We start from the raw sequence: 12055 nt of genomic DNA, 5'->3' as shown, positions 1-12055 counted from the left end.
GCCGCAGTTGCAGCGGGAGGACGCGGCGCCGAGTTGGTGTTGTGGTCGCGACCCCCGCGGCCCTTCTGCTTGCGTCCACCGGCGGGCGCGGGCGCGGGTGGTGGGGTCGGAGGAGGCACGCGTGGTGCTGGTGGAGTTGGCGGAGCGCCGTGGCCAGCGGCAAGACCGACGTGGAGGGCGGCGTGGGTCGCCTGCCGAGCGGTGTGACGGAGACGCTTTTCCTCCATGCGAAGATAAGTGACCGCCTTCGCGTATGTCGGCGTGACGAGGGAGAGGTTGGCGGCGGACTGGCCAAGGTCGGGGTGGAGGCCACGGAGGAGGTTGGTGAGGAGGAAGGAGTCGTCGATGGTCATGCCGACGTCGCGTAGTTCATCGGCGAGGACCTTCAGCCGCGTGTAGTACTCATCGATCGAAAGACCGTTTTGCTGCATAGTGAAGAACTCCCCTTGAAGAAAGACGCGGCGCTGGAGTTGATTGTCGAGGAAGAGATCACAAAGGCGCGTCCACATAGCATGCGCGGACGGATCGCGGGCGCTCATGTTGAAGAGGCCGCCGGAGATGGTGAGGAAGAGCCACTTGACGTTGCAGGCGTCCACAGCAAGCCACTCGTCGTCGTCCTTCATGTCGCGGAAGTCGACGCTCCCATCAACATGCTCGATGAGACGGTAAGAGCGGAACAACAACACGAAGTAGGTGCGCCATGCGGTTGTAGGACGGCGAGTCGAGGTCGAGGATGACCGGTACGTGGTCTTTGATGTGAAGTTCGTTGAGGCGGTCGGAGGTGAACATGGCACCGGAGAAGGAACCGGCGTTGGATGCGTCAGCCTTGGCCATGGTGGCGTCGGGTAGTTTGGGTTTGGGTGCGGCGGCGGCTACAGAAGATAGATGGGAGCAGCGGCGACTGTTAGGGTTTGGGGAGGAGTGTGGCGGCGGTAGGGAGAAGAAGGGAAGCGGCGGCGGCGGCTACGGGAGAGGTGGCAGCGGCGGCAGCAACGTGAGGGGTTTGGGGAGGAGTGGGCGGCGGTGGTGGCTACGGGAAAAGCAGCGACGGCGGCGGCAGTAGGGTTTGGAGTTGGCGCGGCGGCGGCGACTAAAGGAAGGCGCGGCGGCTGCGGGTTGCGGAAGCGAGAAAAGATCGCGGTAAAACTGATACCATGTAGAGAGAATATTTGGTGCAACTCAATTGTATTCCAGGGAGTCGGTCACAATATATACATAGGATGTCTTGCGTGACAAGGAAACTAATCCTACCATATCTCTAGAAATCAACTATACAAGGCTAGAGAAGATAGGATAAGCTATACAAATATGTCACGTTCAACACCAGTCTCGAGCCTCTGGATACAATATAGAATTAGGGCCAGGATCTGAGAATGAAAATAGTTGTAATGATATGTTGGCCTCTAACCAAATGTCACCCCAAACTCTGTTTTATGTTTGGAATAACTGGAAGTCAATCATAATCAAAGTACTATCTCAACTTTGCCACGCCAATGGTCCAGAATTAAATGATTATGCAGTTATGTACGAAGATCTTTGTGCCAAGTACTTTGGATTGAGAAGAGATGGTGAAGCTGACAAATATGTGGTGCTTAATGTGAATGCAAGTTGGCTTTCTACCGCTGGCAGAAATTCTTTGCAGCAAGATGGCAACAGATGTTTCTTGGGTGCCCCTCAGTGTTATTCATGTGCTCAGTGTTTCTGGATGAATGAGCTGTCTTCTGTTGGTTTCAGTGTACTTAAGAAGTTGGAGTCCATTGTTCAAATTTCTCCAAAGTCGTCATCTTATTATACCCTGGTGAGAACCATCCTTATCATAAATGAGATAGCAAAGTTTCTGGAAGAACCACAGTTCAGTATGCCAAAAAGTTCCATGAAGTTAAGAAGCTTTTTTGTTCTCTGCCAGCGTCGCTTCTTTGAGTTAGTTTTTCTTGTGTGGAGAGATGGGACAACAAGGAGCCTCTTGCGTCTACTCGACTCACCAGCTCCATATGGCTCTTCTGTTTCGAAGATAATGGCTCTTCTGTGTCCTGAAGAAGCAAGTTTTGTAAAGCAAGAGACTCCGTTGCGTGAAAAATCTAATGGTAATAAGTCTGGCAATGTTATTTCTGAAAACATTCCTAAGGCTGCACAAGATAATGAGATGGAGCGTAGTAGTGAAATGGCTTTAGCTGATGACATACTCATTGAGAAGCTTGAGACTCTTCGAGCCGAAGGCCTGGTGAGTTTCAAATGTTATAATGCTTGTTTTGTTATCATCCAGTTGGTCCCAATGTACCCAGCTGCCAAGTTATTCTAAAAAAGTTAATTTGTGCAGGAAAATCCAAGGGCCATCAAAGCAACTTCAACGGGCCGACCTAAACGGACGGTGTTTTTATCCGCTGTTTATCCGTTTGGGTCGGCCGCCCGCCCGCCGTCCATCCTCTTTTAGTTTTGGGTCGGTAGTGCGTCCAATGGGCCGACCCATTTCATGACCGCGTGCGCGCTTTAAATCATGCCAGCTGGCACTCCAGCGCACGGGAAAGGTTCGCGTGCGCGCACCGCGGCTGGCGCTCGCTATAAGAAGGCGCTCCCTCCACACTGTGCCCGGCTCGTTGTCCGCCGCCCACTCGTCTCGCCTCTACGCCACCATGTCGATCCGCCGCCTGGGCGCTTCGGATTTTCGCGGAGTCCACGAGCGCCGCTGCGGCGCCTTCTCCTCCGAGATCTGGTTTCACGAGAAACGTCTCATCCTCGGCACCTTCGACACCGCAGAGGAGGCGGCCCGCGCGCACGATACGGCGGCATGGCGCCTCCTGAGGCCTCGTCGGGATATGAATTTTTCCGACGTGTCGAGCCAGCTGGCGCAAGATCTGGCGCCTCTCCCACGGCTTTTTATCGACGAGGACCATCGTGTCCACCGGAGGCGGCAGCGTCGCCTCGCCATCGCCGAGATGGACGTGGAAGCCATGGTGATGTGGCACGAACGCTTCCCGTAGGACATCATCGACGAGCGCCAGTTCTACAAGCAAAGGAGGTTGGAGAGGGACGCGAGGAGGACGGAGCGAGCCGCCTATCAGGAGGACAAGCGTTTGCGGAAGCAGGCCGCTCAATTGAAACTGAAGCTACGAGAAACGTCAGGTTGGGACTTTGATGACGAGCAGCATGCTGACGCCTACATTCAGACGTCGAAGGAGGACATTACCGAGTCGGAGTCAGAAAGCGACGAGTAGTGGTCTTTTCTTTTATCTGTGTACGCTAGAACTATCTATGTATCCATTTTATTGGGGAAAAAATGGCCGACAACATCGGCGACGAAGCAGGCGGGCGAGGGTGTACTGTTTGATATAGAGAGGCCAATACAATGTGCCACCGACCAGCGGGCCCAGTGAGGAAAGAGGGCGAGCGCGCGCACGTCCGTCTTGTGTCCACGCCGACGCAAATCCGACTCAAAAATGAACCGAAAATGGGTCGGCAGGTGGACGAAAGCGGACGCGCGTCCGTTTGGGTCAGCGCGTTGGGTCGACTTTCTTGTCCGCTTGGGCCGACTTTCTTGTCCGCGCCGACCCAAACGGACGGCCGCGAATGAAATGGGTCGCCCCATTAAAATTGCTCTCATTAAACTCCTTGTAAGTGTCCTTCCATGGCTGGAAATTAACACTCCAGCAGGGATTGATAAACGATTGTTGGACGATGTCAGGTGCATCTGCAGTGAATTCGAAAATGGTTCTGGCAGGTAAGCGAATGTTAATTCAGGGTCAACTATAAAATTCTTAAGAGTAAAATACAAGCGCGGTCCTAATTTTTTTTAAAAGTGTTGATTGGGTCTTAATTCTTTCAAAATGCACATCCGGGTTTTAATTCTTTCTAAGTTGTTTATCCGAGGTCCTAATTTCGTCTGACCTCCGCTAACCAGCTCGTGTGGCGCTTTGACCGCCGCCACATTGACTCGAGGGCCCACGCTATCTTGTACTGCTGGGCCCTCGAGTCGACGTGGCGGCGGTCAAAGCGCCACGCGAGCTGGTCAGCGGCGGTCAGGCGAATTTAGGATCTCGGATGAACAACTTAGAAAGAATTAGAACCCAATTATGCATTTTGAAAGAATTAGGACTCAATCAACACTTTTGGGAAAGAATTAGGACCGCGTTTGCATTTTACTCAATTCTTAAATGCAGTACAAATGCCGCAGATATGCACCCTCAAGACTAGTGTAAGAGACATGACCAGGTTACCCCCATGTCTTGTGAAAATTTACCACTTCGTGTGAATTGTTTTGGTCATCACAGGGTGAGGGGAAGAGCTTTTCTTGCTGTGGAGAAGTTGTGCCAAGGCGAGAACAAACTGCAGCTGATCTTCCGAGTGCTGACTGAAGCAAGCCTAAGGAGGATTGAAGCGACAAAGAAAAGCATGAATGACTGGAGCAGCGCTGCTGCTGTCCAGCCTCAGGCTGATGCCGACGTATGCTCAGATGACGACGAACCTGACACAGGAGAAGCTGCGGCCTCGACTTCCAGTTCCAGAAAGGCGGTGCAGAAGCAGAAGAGCAAGAAGAAATCCAAGAAGTCCAAGGGCCGGGGCAAGAAGTGAGCTGCTGTAGCTGTGGCCCGTAGGCGCTGCGGTTTCCCTGTTGTGAAACATTTGCCTACATTGGAGAAAAACTTGTATATCCCATCACCGTAGAAGGTAGAACCAAAGTAGAGCAAGTGCTATATAATCCCATCACTGTAGAACCTAACGGATAGCAGGTGCCGTGTTCTGCTTGGATGTGCTGGTGGCTTATGTTGTTGCCTTGCATATCCTTACTGCTGCTGCTTCTACTAGCTGAGCCTGTTTGTGCCCTTTTTGTTGCCGTGTTTATGCCGCATCTTTTCATTGCAGACCCAGTTAAGCCAAAAAGTAGTTACAGTTCATCCCTGTGAAGCTTAACTAGTTACTAGAACAAATGGAGTACTACATTCGTTCTTAAAACATATAGTACTTGACAAACGGAAACTAGACCAACGGTTTGGACAAAAGGAAATGTGTTGCTTCACATCAGATCAGGGAGGGAACTTGGGATCGGATGACTGCAAGATTGATAGCATCTCTCAGCTTTGACTGGTTGTGAGGGCTTGTACTTCTGCCTATTTACTAGTATTATTATATTATATCCTAAGTATTTACCTTCGTCTGCCACTAGCCTGTTTTGCCGGCACCCACGGATGTGAAGTTCCAGCTAATTATGTGGAACGAGCTAACGGAAAGTATTAGGCCCTTTCTCTGCCTTGTGATCACTTTTCAATCCCCACACATATTGCATGATTTTTTTCCTTTTCTTTTTTTTTCAAAAGGAAAACGAGTCGACAAGCAAAACTGCATTGCTAAAACAGACTTGAAATTGGTGAAACCGTGGACAGCTTAAATTAATCATCCATATGAACAGACATACGACCAATTCTCAACACGCCAACAGCCATGATCCAGTAATAGAAACGATGTGATGATAGCATTCGTAATTCACCTAGGCACAGAGTAATGCAAGCATGGATCACACTCCAGAACCAACACGTTCATAGCTACACCCGTACTGATACTCTCACAGCTCCAAGTTTAAATTAATCACCGTCAGTCAAACTGCAGACATGCTTAAAATAGGTACAAAGCCCCTAGAACCATGATAGCCGACTTGGATGACCGGGGCGAAGAAATGAAAGGGATGGGGTGCTCCAGGTGATCATCTCTTAGCATGCAACATCCCCTCCATTGTCCACAGCAGGCCTACATGATAGTCAACAACACAACTGAATATGTGCACAAACATTTTTTTTTAAATATAATCCAATAGGGGAGGAACCCCGCGGAATTATATTAAGGAGCTACAGGAGACCCCGAGCCGAACCCGACAAATTTTAACCGAAGTGGCTAAACTCACAGGGGGTCAAACCAGAAACCACATCTGGGCTCCCACCTACATATATGCACAAACATTATATGTAGATAATGTATAAATAGAATTATCATATAATGGCATTATACTATGGTATACCACCTACATCTATTTAGTAGGGCTGCTAAATCAGTAACTGCCTCTCTTTTTTCCAAGTGTACTTATCCTGTTATCCTACTCACTGTTTGTGATTGATCTCACCATTTTTGCGATGTTCTCCACTTCTTTGTGTCCCCAAACAAATGGAACGCGTGTAGATATCTATGACCCCAAAGCAATTCATTTATAGTTTGAAAAATCAAGTGTGTATAGAAATAGTTTAAACGAGACATAGCTGCAGCTAGGATGGAGAAGTCTGAAGGCATTGTCCACAAGCACTAGCCGCGCCGCATCTAACACTTTAATCTAGAGTTTGGTACATGGGTTTGGGGTGAAAGACCATTCACGAAACAAATCGATGGTGAACCTGACATTAACTGAAGCAGATCAAAATTCAGGTGCTAACTTACTTCATCTAGACGGTCACATTGTTTCGCTGCTAAGACAAAACTGGAGGGGCTCTAAACAGTGTGTAGCAATGCAATGCTAAACGTTTGGCGAAAGAGAATAATAATTGGTGAAGGACCTTTGCTGATCTTGAGGGCGGCAAGGAACAAATTATAGATTAACTGGTTTGACCCTGAATACTTTACTGAGCGGCTACTTTTGTGCCCCTGAACAATTTACTACTAGCCACGCTAATAGAGCTACAACCACTATGTAGGTACTATACCAAATCTCAACTGTTAATTGACTACTACAATCGGACACGTAGAAGAGTCCCAAGGAGATAGAATCTCCCATTCTGCCTACATCCTACTTCATCTTTTGAGTTGAAAGTGGCTAAACTTGCTTCCACGGGGGGTCAGACAGAAGCCAGAGCTGGGCTCCCACCTATATATATGCACAAACATTATGTAGCTAATATATAAATAGAACAAAAGCGATCAAATGTCTGTTCACAAAGGCATATTTGTTTTCTCAGCACAAGTTACTGGGGTTATACTATGGAATACCACCTACATCTATTTAGTAGGGCTGCTAAATCAGTAGCTGCATCCTGTTATCCTACTCACCGGTTGTGATTGGTCTTACTGTTTTCACAAAGTTCTCCAGTTCTTAGTGTCTCCAACCAAACGGAACACGTTAAGATATCTATTCTATAACCCTAAAGCAATTCATTTCTAGTTTGAATAATCAAGTGTGCAGTGAAATAGTTAATGCCAGGCTCCGAGGCAGATAGAACAAGACATAATTGGAGCTGGGACGGGCAAGTCTGAAGGCATTGTCCACAGCCCAAGCCACGCCATACCTAACACTTTAATCTACAGTCTGGTACTTTAGTTTGGGATGAAAGGCCATTCAGGAAACAAATCAATGGCGAACCTGATATTAACTCAACCAGATTAAGAAACAAGTACTAACTTACTCAATCTAGACAGTCACATCGTTTCGCTGCTAAGACAAAACCAGAGAGGGGGTGTATTGGTGAAGACCCTTTGCAGATCTTGAGGGCAGCCAGGAACGAATTATAGATTGGTTTGACCCTGAATAATTTACCTAGCTGCTACTTTTATTCCCCTGACGATGACCAGTTTACTATTAGCCATGGTAATAGAGCTATAACCACACCTCTACAGCTCTGCTGTTTGTGGAATAAATCAAGGTACTACCGTACTAGCACATTTCTACTGGCCTGTGATTAATCTATCTATGAACTATACAAAATCTCAACCATTAATTGGTTACTACAATCGGATACATAGAAGAGTTCCAAGGAGATAAGAGCATCTCCACTAGGCTCCCCAAGAAGCCCCCCAGAGGCACTTTTTCATTGCCGGCGGGCGAAAAACTCTCCACTCACACCCCCACGACCTTAAAAAACGCCGGATTTGACAAAAAACAGAGCCGGCGGTACCACGGCGATCCCAGGCCACCGGGGGGCTGTTGGGGGCGGAGAGAGAAGATTTTGCATGTCAATGGCCCACTGTCAGCCTCTCACTCGCCTCTTCATACTTTTCCTCCCGGTCCCCACCCACGTGCCCACATACTCCCCCCCCCCCCTTGCTGGTCGCGGCCGGCCGGCCGCCTCCTTGCCGCACGCCGGCCTCTGCCTCCTCCGCCGCCCTCTGCTCACATAGCTCCGCCACGCCGCCCTACTGACAGCGCGCCGCCGTCGCCGCCCTGCTCGTCGCGCGCCGGCCAAGCTGCCCATCGTGTCTTCTTGCCTTCACGGAGGAGGAGCGCGCGGCTGCGCGTGGCCGGGGCGGAGCTCGCCAGCGCCAGCCTGGGTGTGGCCGGGGCGGCCCGCGCCCGCGCCCGCCTCTGCGTGGCCGGGGCAGAGCTCGCCCGCGCCCGACGGGGCGTGGCCGGGGCGGCCCGCGCCCGCCTCTGCGTGGCCGGGGCGGAACTCGCCCGCGCCCGCCGGGGCGTGGCCGAGGCGGAGCTCGCCCGCGCTCGCCGGGGTGTGGCCGGGACGGCCCGCGCCCGCCTCTGCGTGGCCGGGCATGCACAGGCAGCAGCAGCCGGACGGGCGTGCTCGGCACCATGGTCCAGGGTGCCACAGCACCGCGCCCAGGTCTTCTCGGCGGCGTCGAACACGACGGCGGGGCAGGGAGGGCGCGGGCCACGCAGAACGGGAGCATGGGGGCACTGTCGAGGCCGCACGCGAGGAGCACGGGCGCGCCGAGCTCGAGCAGCGCGTCTCCGGCAGCGGCGAAGACGACCGGCGCCCACGACGCGCGCCTCGACCTGCTCGTGGCCAAGGGGCTCAAGGTCAATGTCAAGGCCAAGACCGGCGCAACCTGCTCTAGCTGCGCGACGAGGAGGTAGTCGGACGCCGCCGCAGGCAAGATGCTCGACGAAATGCCGCTCTGTTCGTGGGAGTCCAACACTGCTTGTGGGGATGCAACGAGTGGAACATTTTCGCCCCCCAAGTCAAATTTTTCGCCGGCAGCCCCCAAGGGGCGAAAAAAATGCCTCCTGGGGGGGCAAACGGCTGGAGATGCTCTAAGATCTCCCATTATGCCTACACCACTACTCCATCTTTTGAGTTGAAACTGGGCAAACATACAGGCTTGTTCTAGGCATACTACTCTGAATTTCTGAAATGGTTGTAGACTAATTAGTTTGCAATCACAAGGAACCGGCAGAAGGCATAGTGACCATGAATGCTGGTGCAAGGAGCGAGAACTCACTCGTGGTGAGAAGCCGAAGCCGAAGAAGGGGGAGGGGGAGCCAAGGGTTCGGGGAACTCCAGTGGGATTTCTTGGCTGAACAGGCTGAGGTGCTTGTCGAAGGCCGGGACGGGGCCGACGCTGGCCTCGTACTCGGCGATGGTGGCGGCGGCGAAGTCGTCGATTTGGTGGAGGTACAGCTTCTCCTCCTCCGAGAGCGAGGTGGCGCGGTAGTAGTGGCGCGCCTTGTGCATGTCCGAGAGGTCGGCGCAGTACTCGCCGAGCATCAGCTCGAGATCCATCACCGCCTCGATGTCCTGCACCTTTTTCTCCAGCGCATCGATCGCGCGGTCCGTCCGCACCGCGTACTCTCCTATCATCCGCACCTTGTACTCCCCTTCCTGGATCTTCGCGGCCACCAGCGCCTTGGCCTTGGCGTCCTGCATGACACGAACGCCGATTCGTGAAACCCTAGTTGATTTCGACCACCCCGATAGATCAGCAATCGCGGAAGCTTAGGCCGGCCGATCAGCACTTGACGATCCACGAGGTCTGAGAGAGGGAGAGGGAGAGCGAGAGAGGGATACCATGGAAACCTTGCCGTCGCCGGTGCCGAACGTCGATGTCGCCATCACGGGACGGGGGGAGCGAGAGAAGGGGAATTTCTTTGCGAGCGGGCTAGTCGTCGGTCGACCGAAAATGTTTATGTGGCCGGTCGATTTACCTTGTTCTATCTGAACCGTTGGGTCAGGATCCGACGGACTGCGCATCGTCTTCCAGGTCGAATTGTACGTATTGCTCCCCTTCTTCTTTGACCACCGATGATCCAGCCAGGCGAACCAACTGTCTCCGCTGCCCCGCCCTCCCCCTCAACCTCCACCTATTGTCGTGCTTGTCGCCCAAGGCCTTCCCTCTAAGCCCCGCCGACCTCCAGTTCGAGCATCGATGAACCATCACACTGACACCGGTAAACCTTCTAACTCGCCTCCACCGGCTCGCTGCCGACTGCGGCTTGTTCCTGGGCCAAAGCCTTGTCAGTGTGCCCGGATCTTGCTTCGCTCGCCCAAGTGTCGCCATCGGCGGCCTTGGTGTTATGCTGCACCTCCTTCCTTCCCAACGAAATCGCCTAACCCAAATTCGGTTTTTAGGCAAGTTACTTCTAGTTGAACTGGATGTCTTTGGCTTGGATGTACCGATGTTTTGTGTCGTGGATGTTTGTTTAAGAACGACCGTAACTAGTGTTGGCGACAATGACAACATGAGACTATAGGTAGAGTCATAGATGTTCTTCTCGTTCTCATTTGAACAGACGAAATGTTGCTTCACAACTGATCAAGGAACAAGGATTGGACGACTGGAAGATTAGTAGTACCTCAGCTTGGTGCGGACCAGTCCATAGATCCACCAATAACCCCACAAGCTTTAAGTGGACCGTTGACAAGAGCTTGTGCACGTGCCATAGAAAACTGAGGTGAATTCTTTCCTGCTTGAGATCCATATACATTTGGATGAGATTTAACTACCCTATGCATGATTAGGTACAATGATGATCACCACGACGAAGCGAGAAAGAAACTCCAAGTATTAGAAAAGGAGCATGGAAGATGGTGCCCAATGAATTATTAGAAATATGCCCTAGAGGCAATAATAAAAGGATTATTATTATATTTCCTTGTTCATGATAATTGTCTTTTATTCATGCTATAATTGTGTTATCCGGAAATCGTAATACATGTGTGAATACATAGACACCAACATGTCCCTAGTAAGCCTCTAGTTGACTAGCTCGTTGATCAACAAATAGTCATGGTTTCCTGACTATGGACATTGGATGTCATTGATAACGAGATCACATCATTAGGAGAATGATGTGATGGACAAGACCCAATCCTGAACATAGCACAAGATCGTATAGTTCGTTTACTAGAGTTTTTCCAATGTCAAGTATCGTTTCCTTAGACCATGAGATCGTGTAACTCCCGGATACCGTAGAAGTGCTTTGGGTGTACCAAACGTCACAACGTAACTGGGTGACTATAAAGGTATACTATGGGTATCTCCGAAAGTGTCTGTTGGGTTGACACGGATCAAGACTGGGGTTTGTCACTCCGTATAACGGAGAGGTATCTCTGGGCCCACTCGGTAATGCATCATCATAATGAGCTCAAAGTGACCAAGTGTCTGGTCACGGGATCATGCATTACGGTACGAGTAAAGTGACTTGCCGGTAACGAGATTGAACGAGGTATTGGGATACCGACGATCGAATCTCGGGCAAGTAAAATACCGATTGACAAAGGGAATTGTATACGAGGTTGCTTGAATCCTCGACATCGTGGTTCATCCGATGAGATCATCGAGGAGCATGTGGGAGCCAACATGAGTATCCAGATCCCGCTTTTGGTTATTGACCGGAGAGTCGTCTCGGTCATGTCTACATGTCTCCCGAACCCGTAGGGTCTACACACTTAAGGTTCGGTGACGCTAGGGTTGTATAGATATGAGTATGCAGTAATCCGAAAGTTGTTAGGAGTCCCGGATGAGATCCTGGACATCACGAGAAGTTCCGGAATGGTCCGGAGGTGAAGAATTATATATAGGAAGTGTTATTTCGGCCATTGGGAAAGTTTCGGGGTCACCGGTATTGTACCGGGACCACCGGAAGGGTCCCGGGGGTCCACCGGGTGGGGCCACCCATCCCGGAGGGCCCCATGGGCTGAAGTGGGGAGGGAACCAGCCCATAGTGGGCTGGTGCGCCCCCCTTTGGGCCCCCCATGAGCCTAGGGTTGGGAACCCTAGGGGAGGGGGCGCCTCCACTTGCCTTGGGGGGCACTCCTCCCCCTTGGCCGCCGCCCCCCTAGGAGATCCCATCTCCTAGGGCCGGCGCACCCCCTAGGGGCCTATATAAAGGGGGGAGGGAGGGCAGCCGCACCCC

The 12055-nt window shown here is 51.6% G+C and overlaps 2 protein-coding genes across 4 annotated transcripts; one reads left to right on the top strand and one right to left on the bottom strand.

Moving 5' to 3' along the window:
• Nucleotides 1-1904: 1904 nt before the first annotated feature.
• LOC147986578 (uncharacterized) lies at nucleotides 1905-4709 on the top strand. Its single transcript, XM_087540094.1, has 4 exons — nucleotides 1905-2221; nucleotides 2318-2333; nucleotides 3595-3715; nucleotides 4266-4709. Exons 1-4 carry the CDS (start codon nucleotides 2015-2017, stop codon nucleotides 4564-4566), a joined length of 645 nt encoding a protein of 214 aa, XP_087396220.1. The 5' UTR covers nucleotides 1905-2014; the 3' UTR covers nucleotides 4567-4709.
• A 647-nt stretch (nucleotides 4710-5356) lies between these two features.
• Nucleotides 5357-9839, bottom strand: LOC125539601 (uncharacterized). 3 transcript variants are annotated; one of them, XM_087544825.1, is made up of 4 exons: nucleotides 9708-9839; nucleotides 9142-9560; nucleotides 5891-5926; nucleotides 5357-5736 (listed from the first exon to the last, which is right to left on the bottom strand). In XM_087544825.1, exons 1-4 carry the CDS (start codon nucleotides 9750-9752, stop codon nucleotides 5700-5702), a joined length of 537 nt encoding a protein of 178 aa, XP_087400951.1. In that variant the 5' UTR covers nucleotides 9753-9839; the 3' UTR covers nucleotides 5357-5699. The 3 variants fall into 3 exon arrangements, with proteins under 3 accessions (XP_087400951.1, XP_048559051.2, XP_048559050.2); XM_048703094.2 differs by lacking the exon at nucleotides 5891-5926 and having other exon boundaries at nucleotides 9708-9838; XM_048703093.2 differs by lacking the exon at nucleotides 5357-5736 and having other exon boundaries at nucleotides 5887-5926.
• Between the last annotated feature and the right edge of the window lie 2216 nt (nucleotides 9840-12055).

The sequence above is a fragment of the Triticum urartu genome, chromosome 2A (genome assembly GCF_056163025.1).
Source record: "Triticum urartu cultivar PI428250 chromosome 2A, HENAU_Tu73, whole genome shotgun sequence".
In the NCBI taxonomy this organism is placed as follows: domain Eukaryota; kingdom Viridiplantae; phylum Streptophyta; class Magnoliopsida; order Poales; family Poaceae; genus Triticum; species Triticum urartu.
Note: the sequence above shows the minus strand (reverse complement) of the source record. Positions and strands in the feature narration are given on the sequence as shown.

Coding starts and splice junctions, on each gene's coding strand:
- LOC147986578 (XM_087540094.1), top strand. CDS start 2,015: ATGGCTCTTCTGTGTCCTGAAGAAGCAAGTTTTGTAAAGCAAGAGACT. Junction 3,716..4,265: donor TTCGAAAATGGTTCTGGCAG/GTAAGCGAATGT, acceptor TGGTCATCACAG/GGTGAGGGGAAGAGCTTTTC.
- LOC125539601 (XM_087544825.1), bottom strand. CDS start 9,752: ATGGCGACATCGACGTTCGGCACCGGCGACGGCAAGGTTTCCATG. Junction 5,927..9,141: donor GCTTCGGCTTCTCACCACGA/GTGAGTTCTCGC, acceptor GCATATATGTAG/GTGGGAGCCCAGATGTGGTT. Junction 5,737..5,890: donor GGTTTCTGGTTTGACCCCCT/GTGAGTTTAGCC, acceptor ACTATCATGTAG/GCCTGCTGTGGACAATGGAG.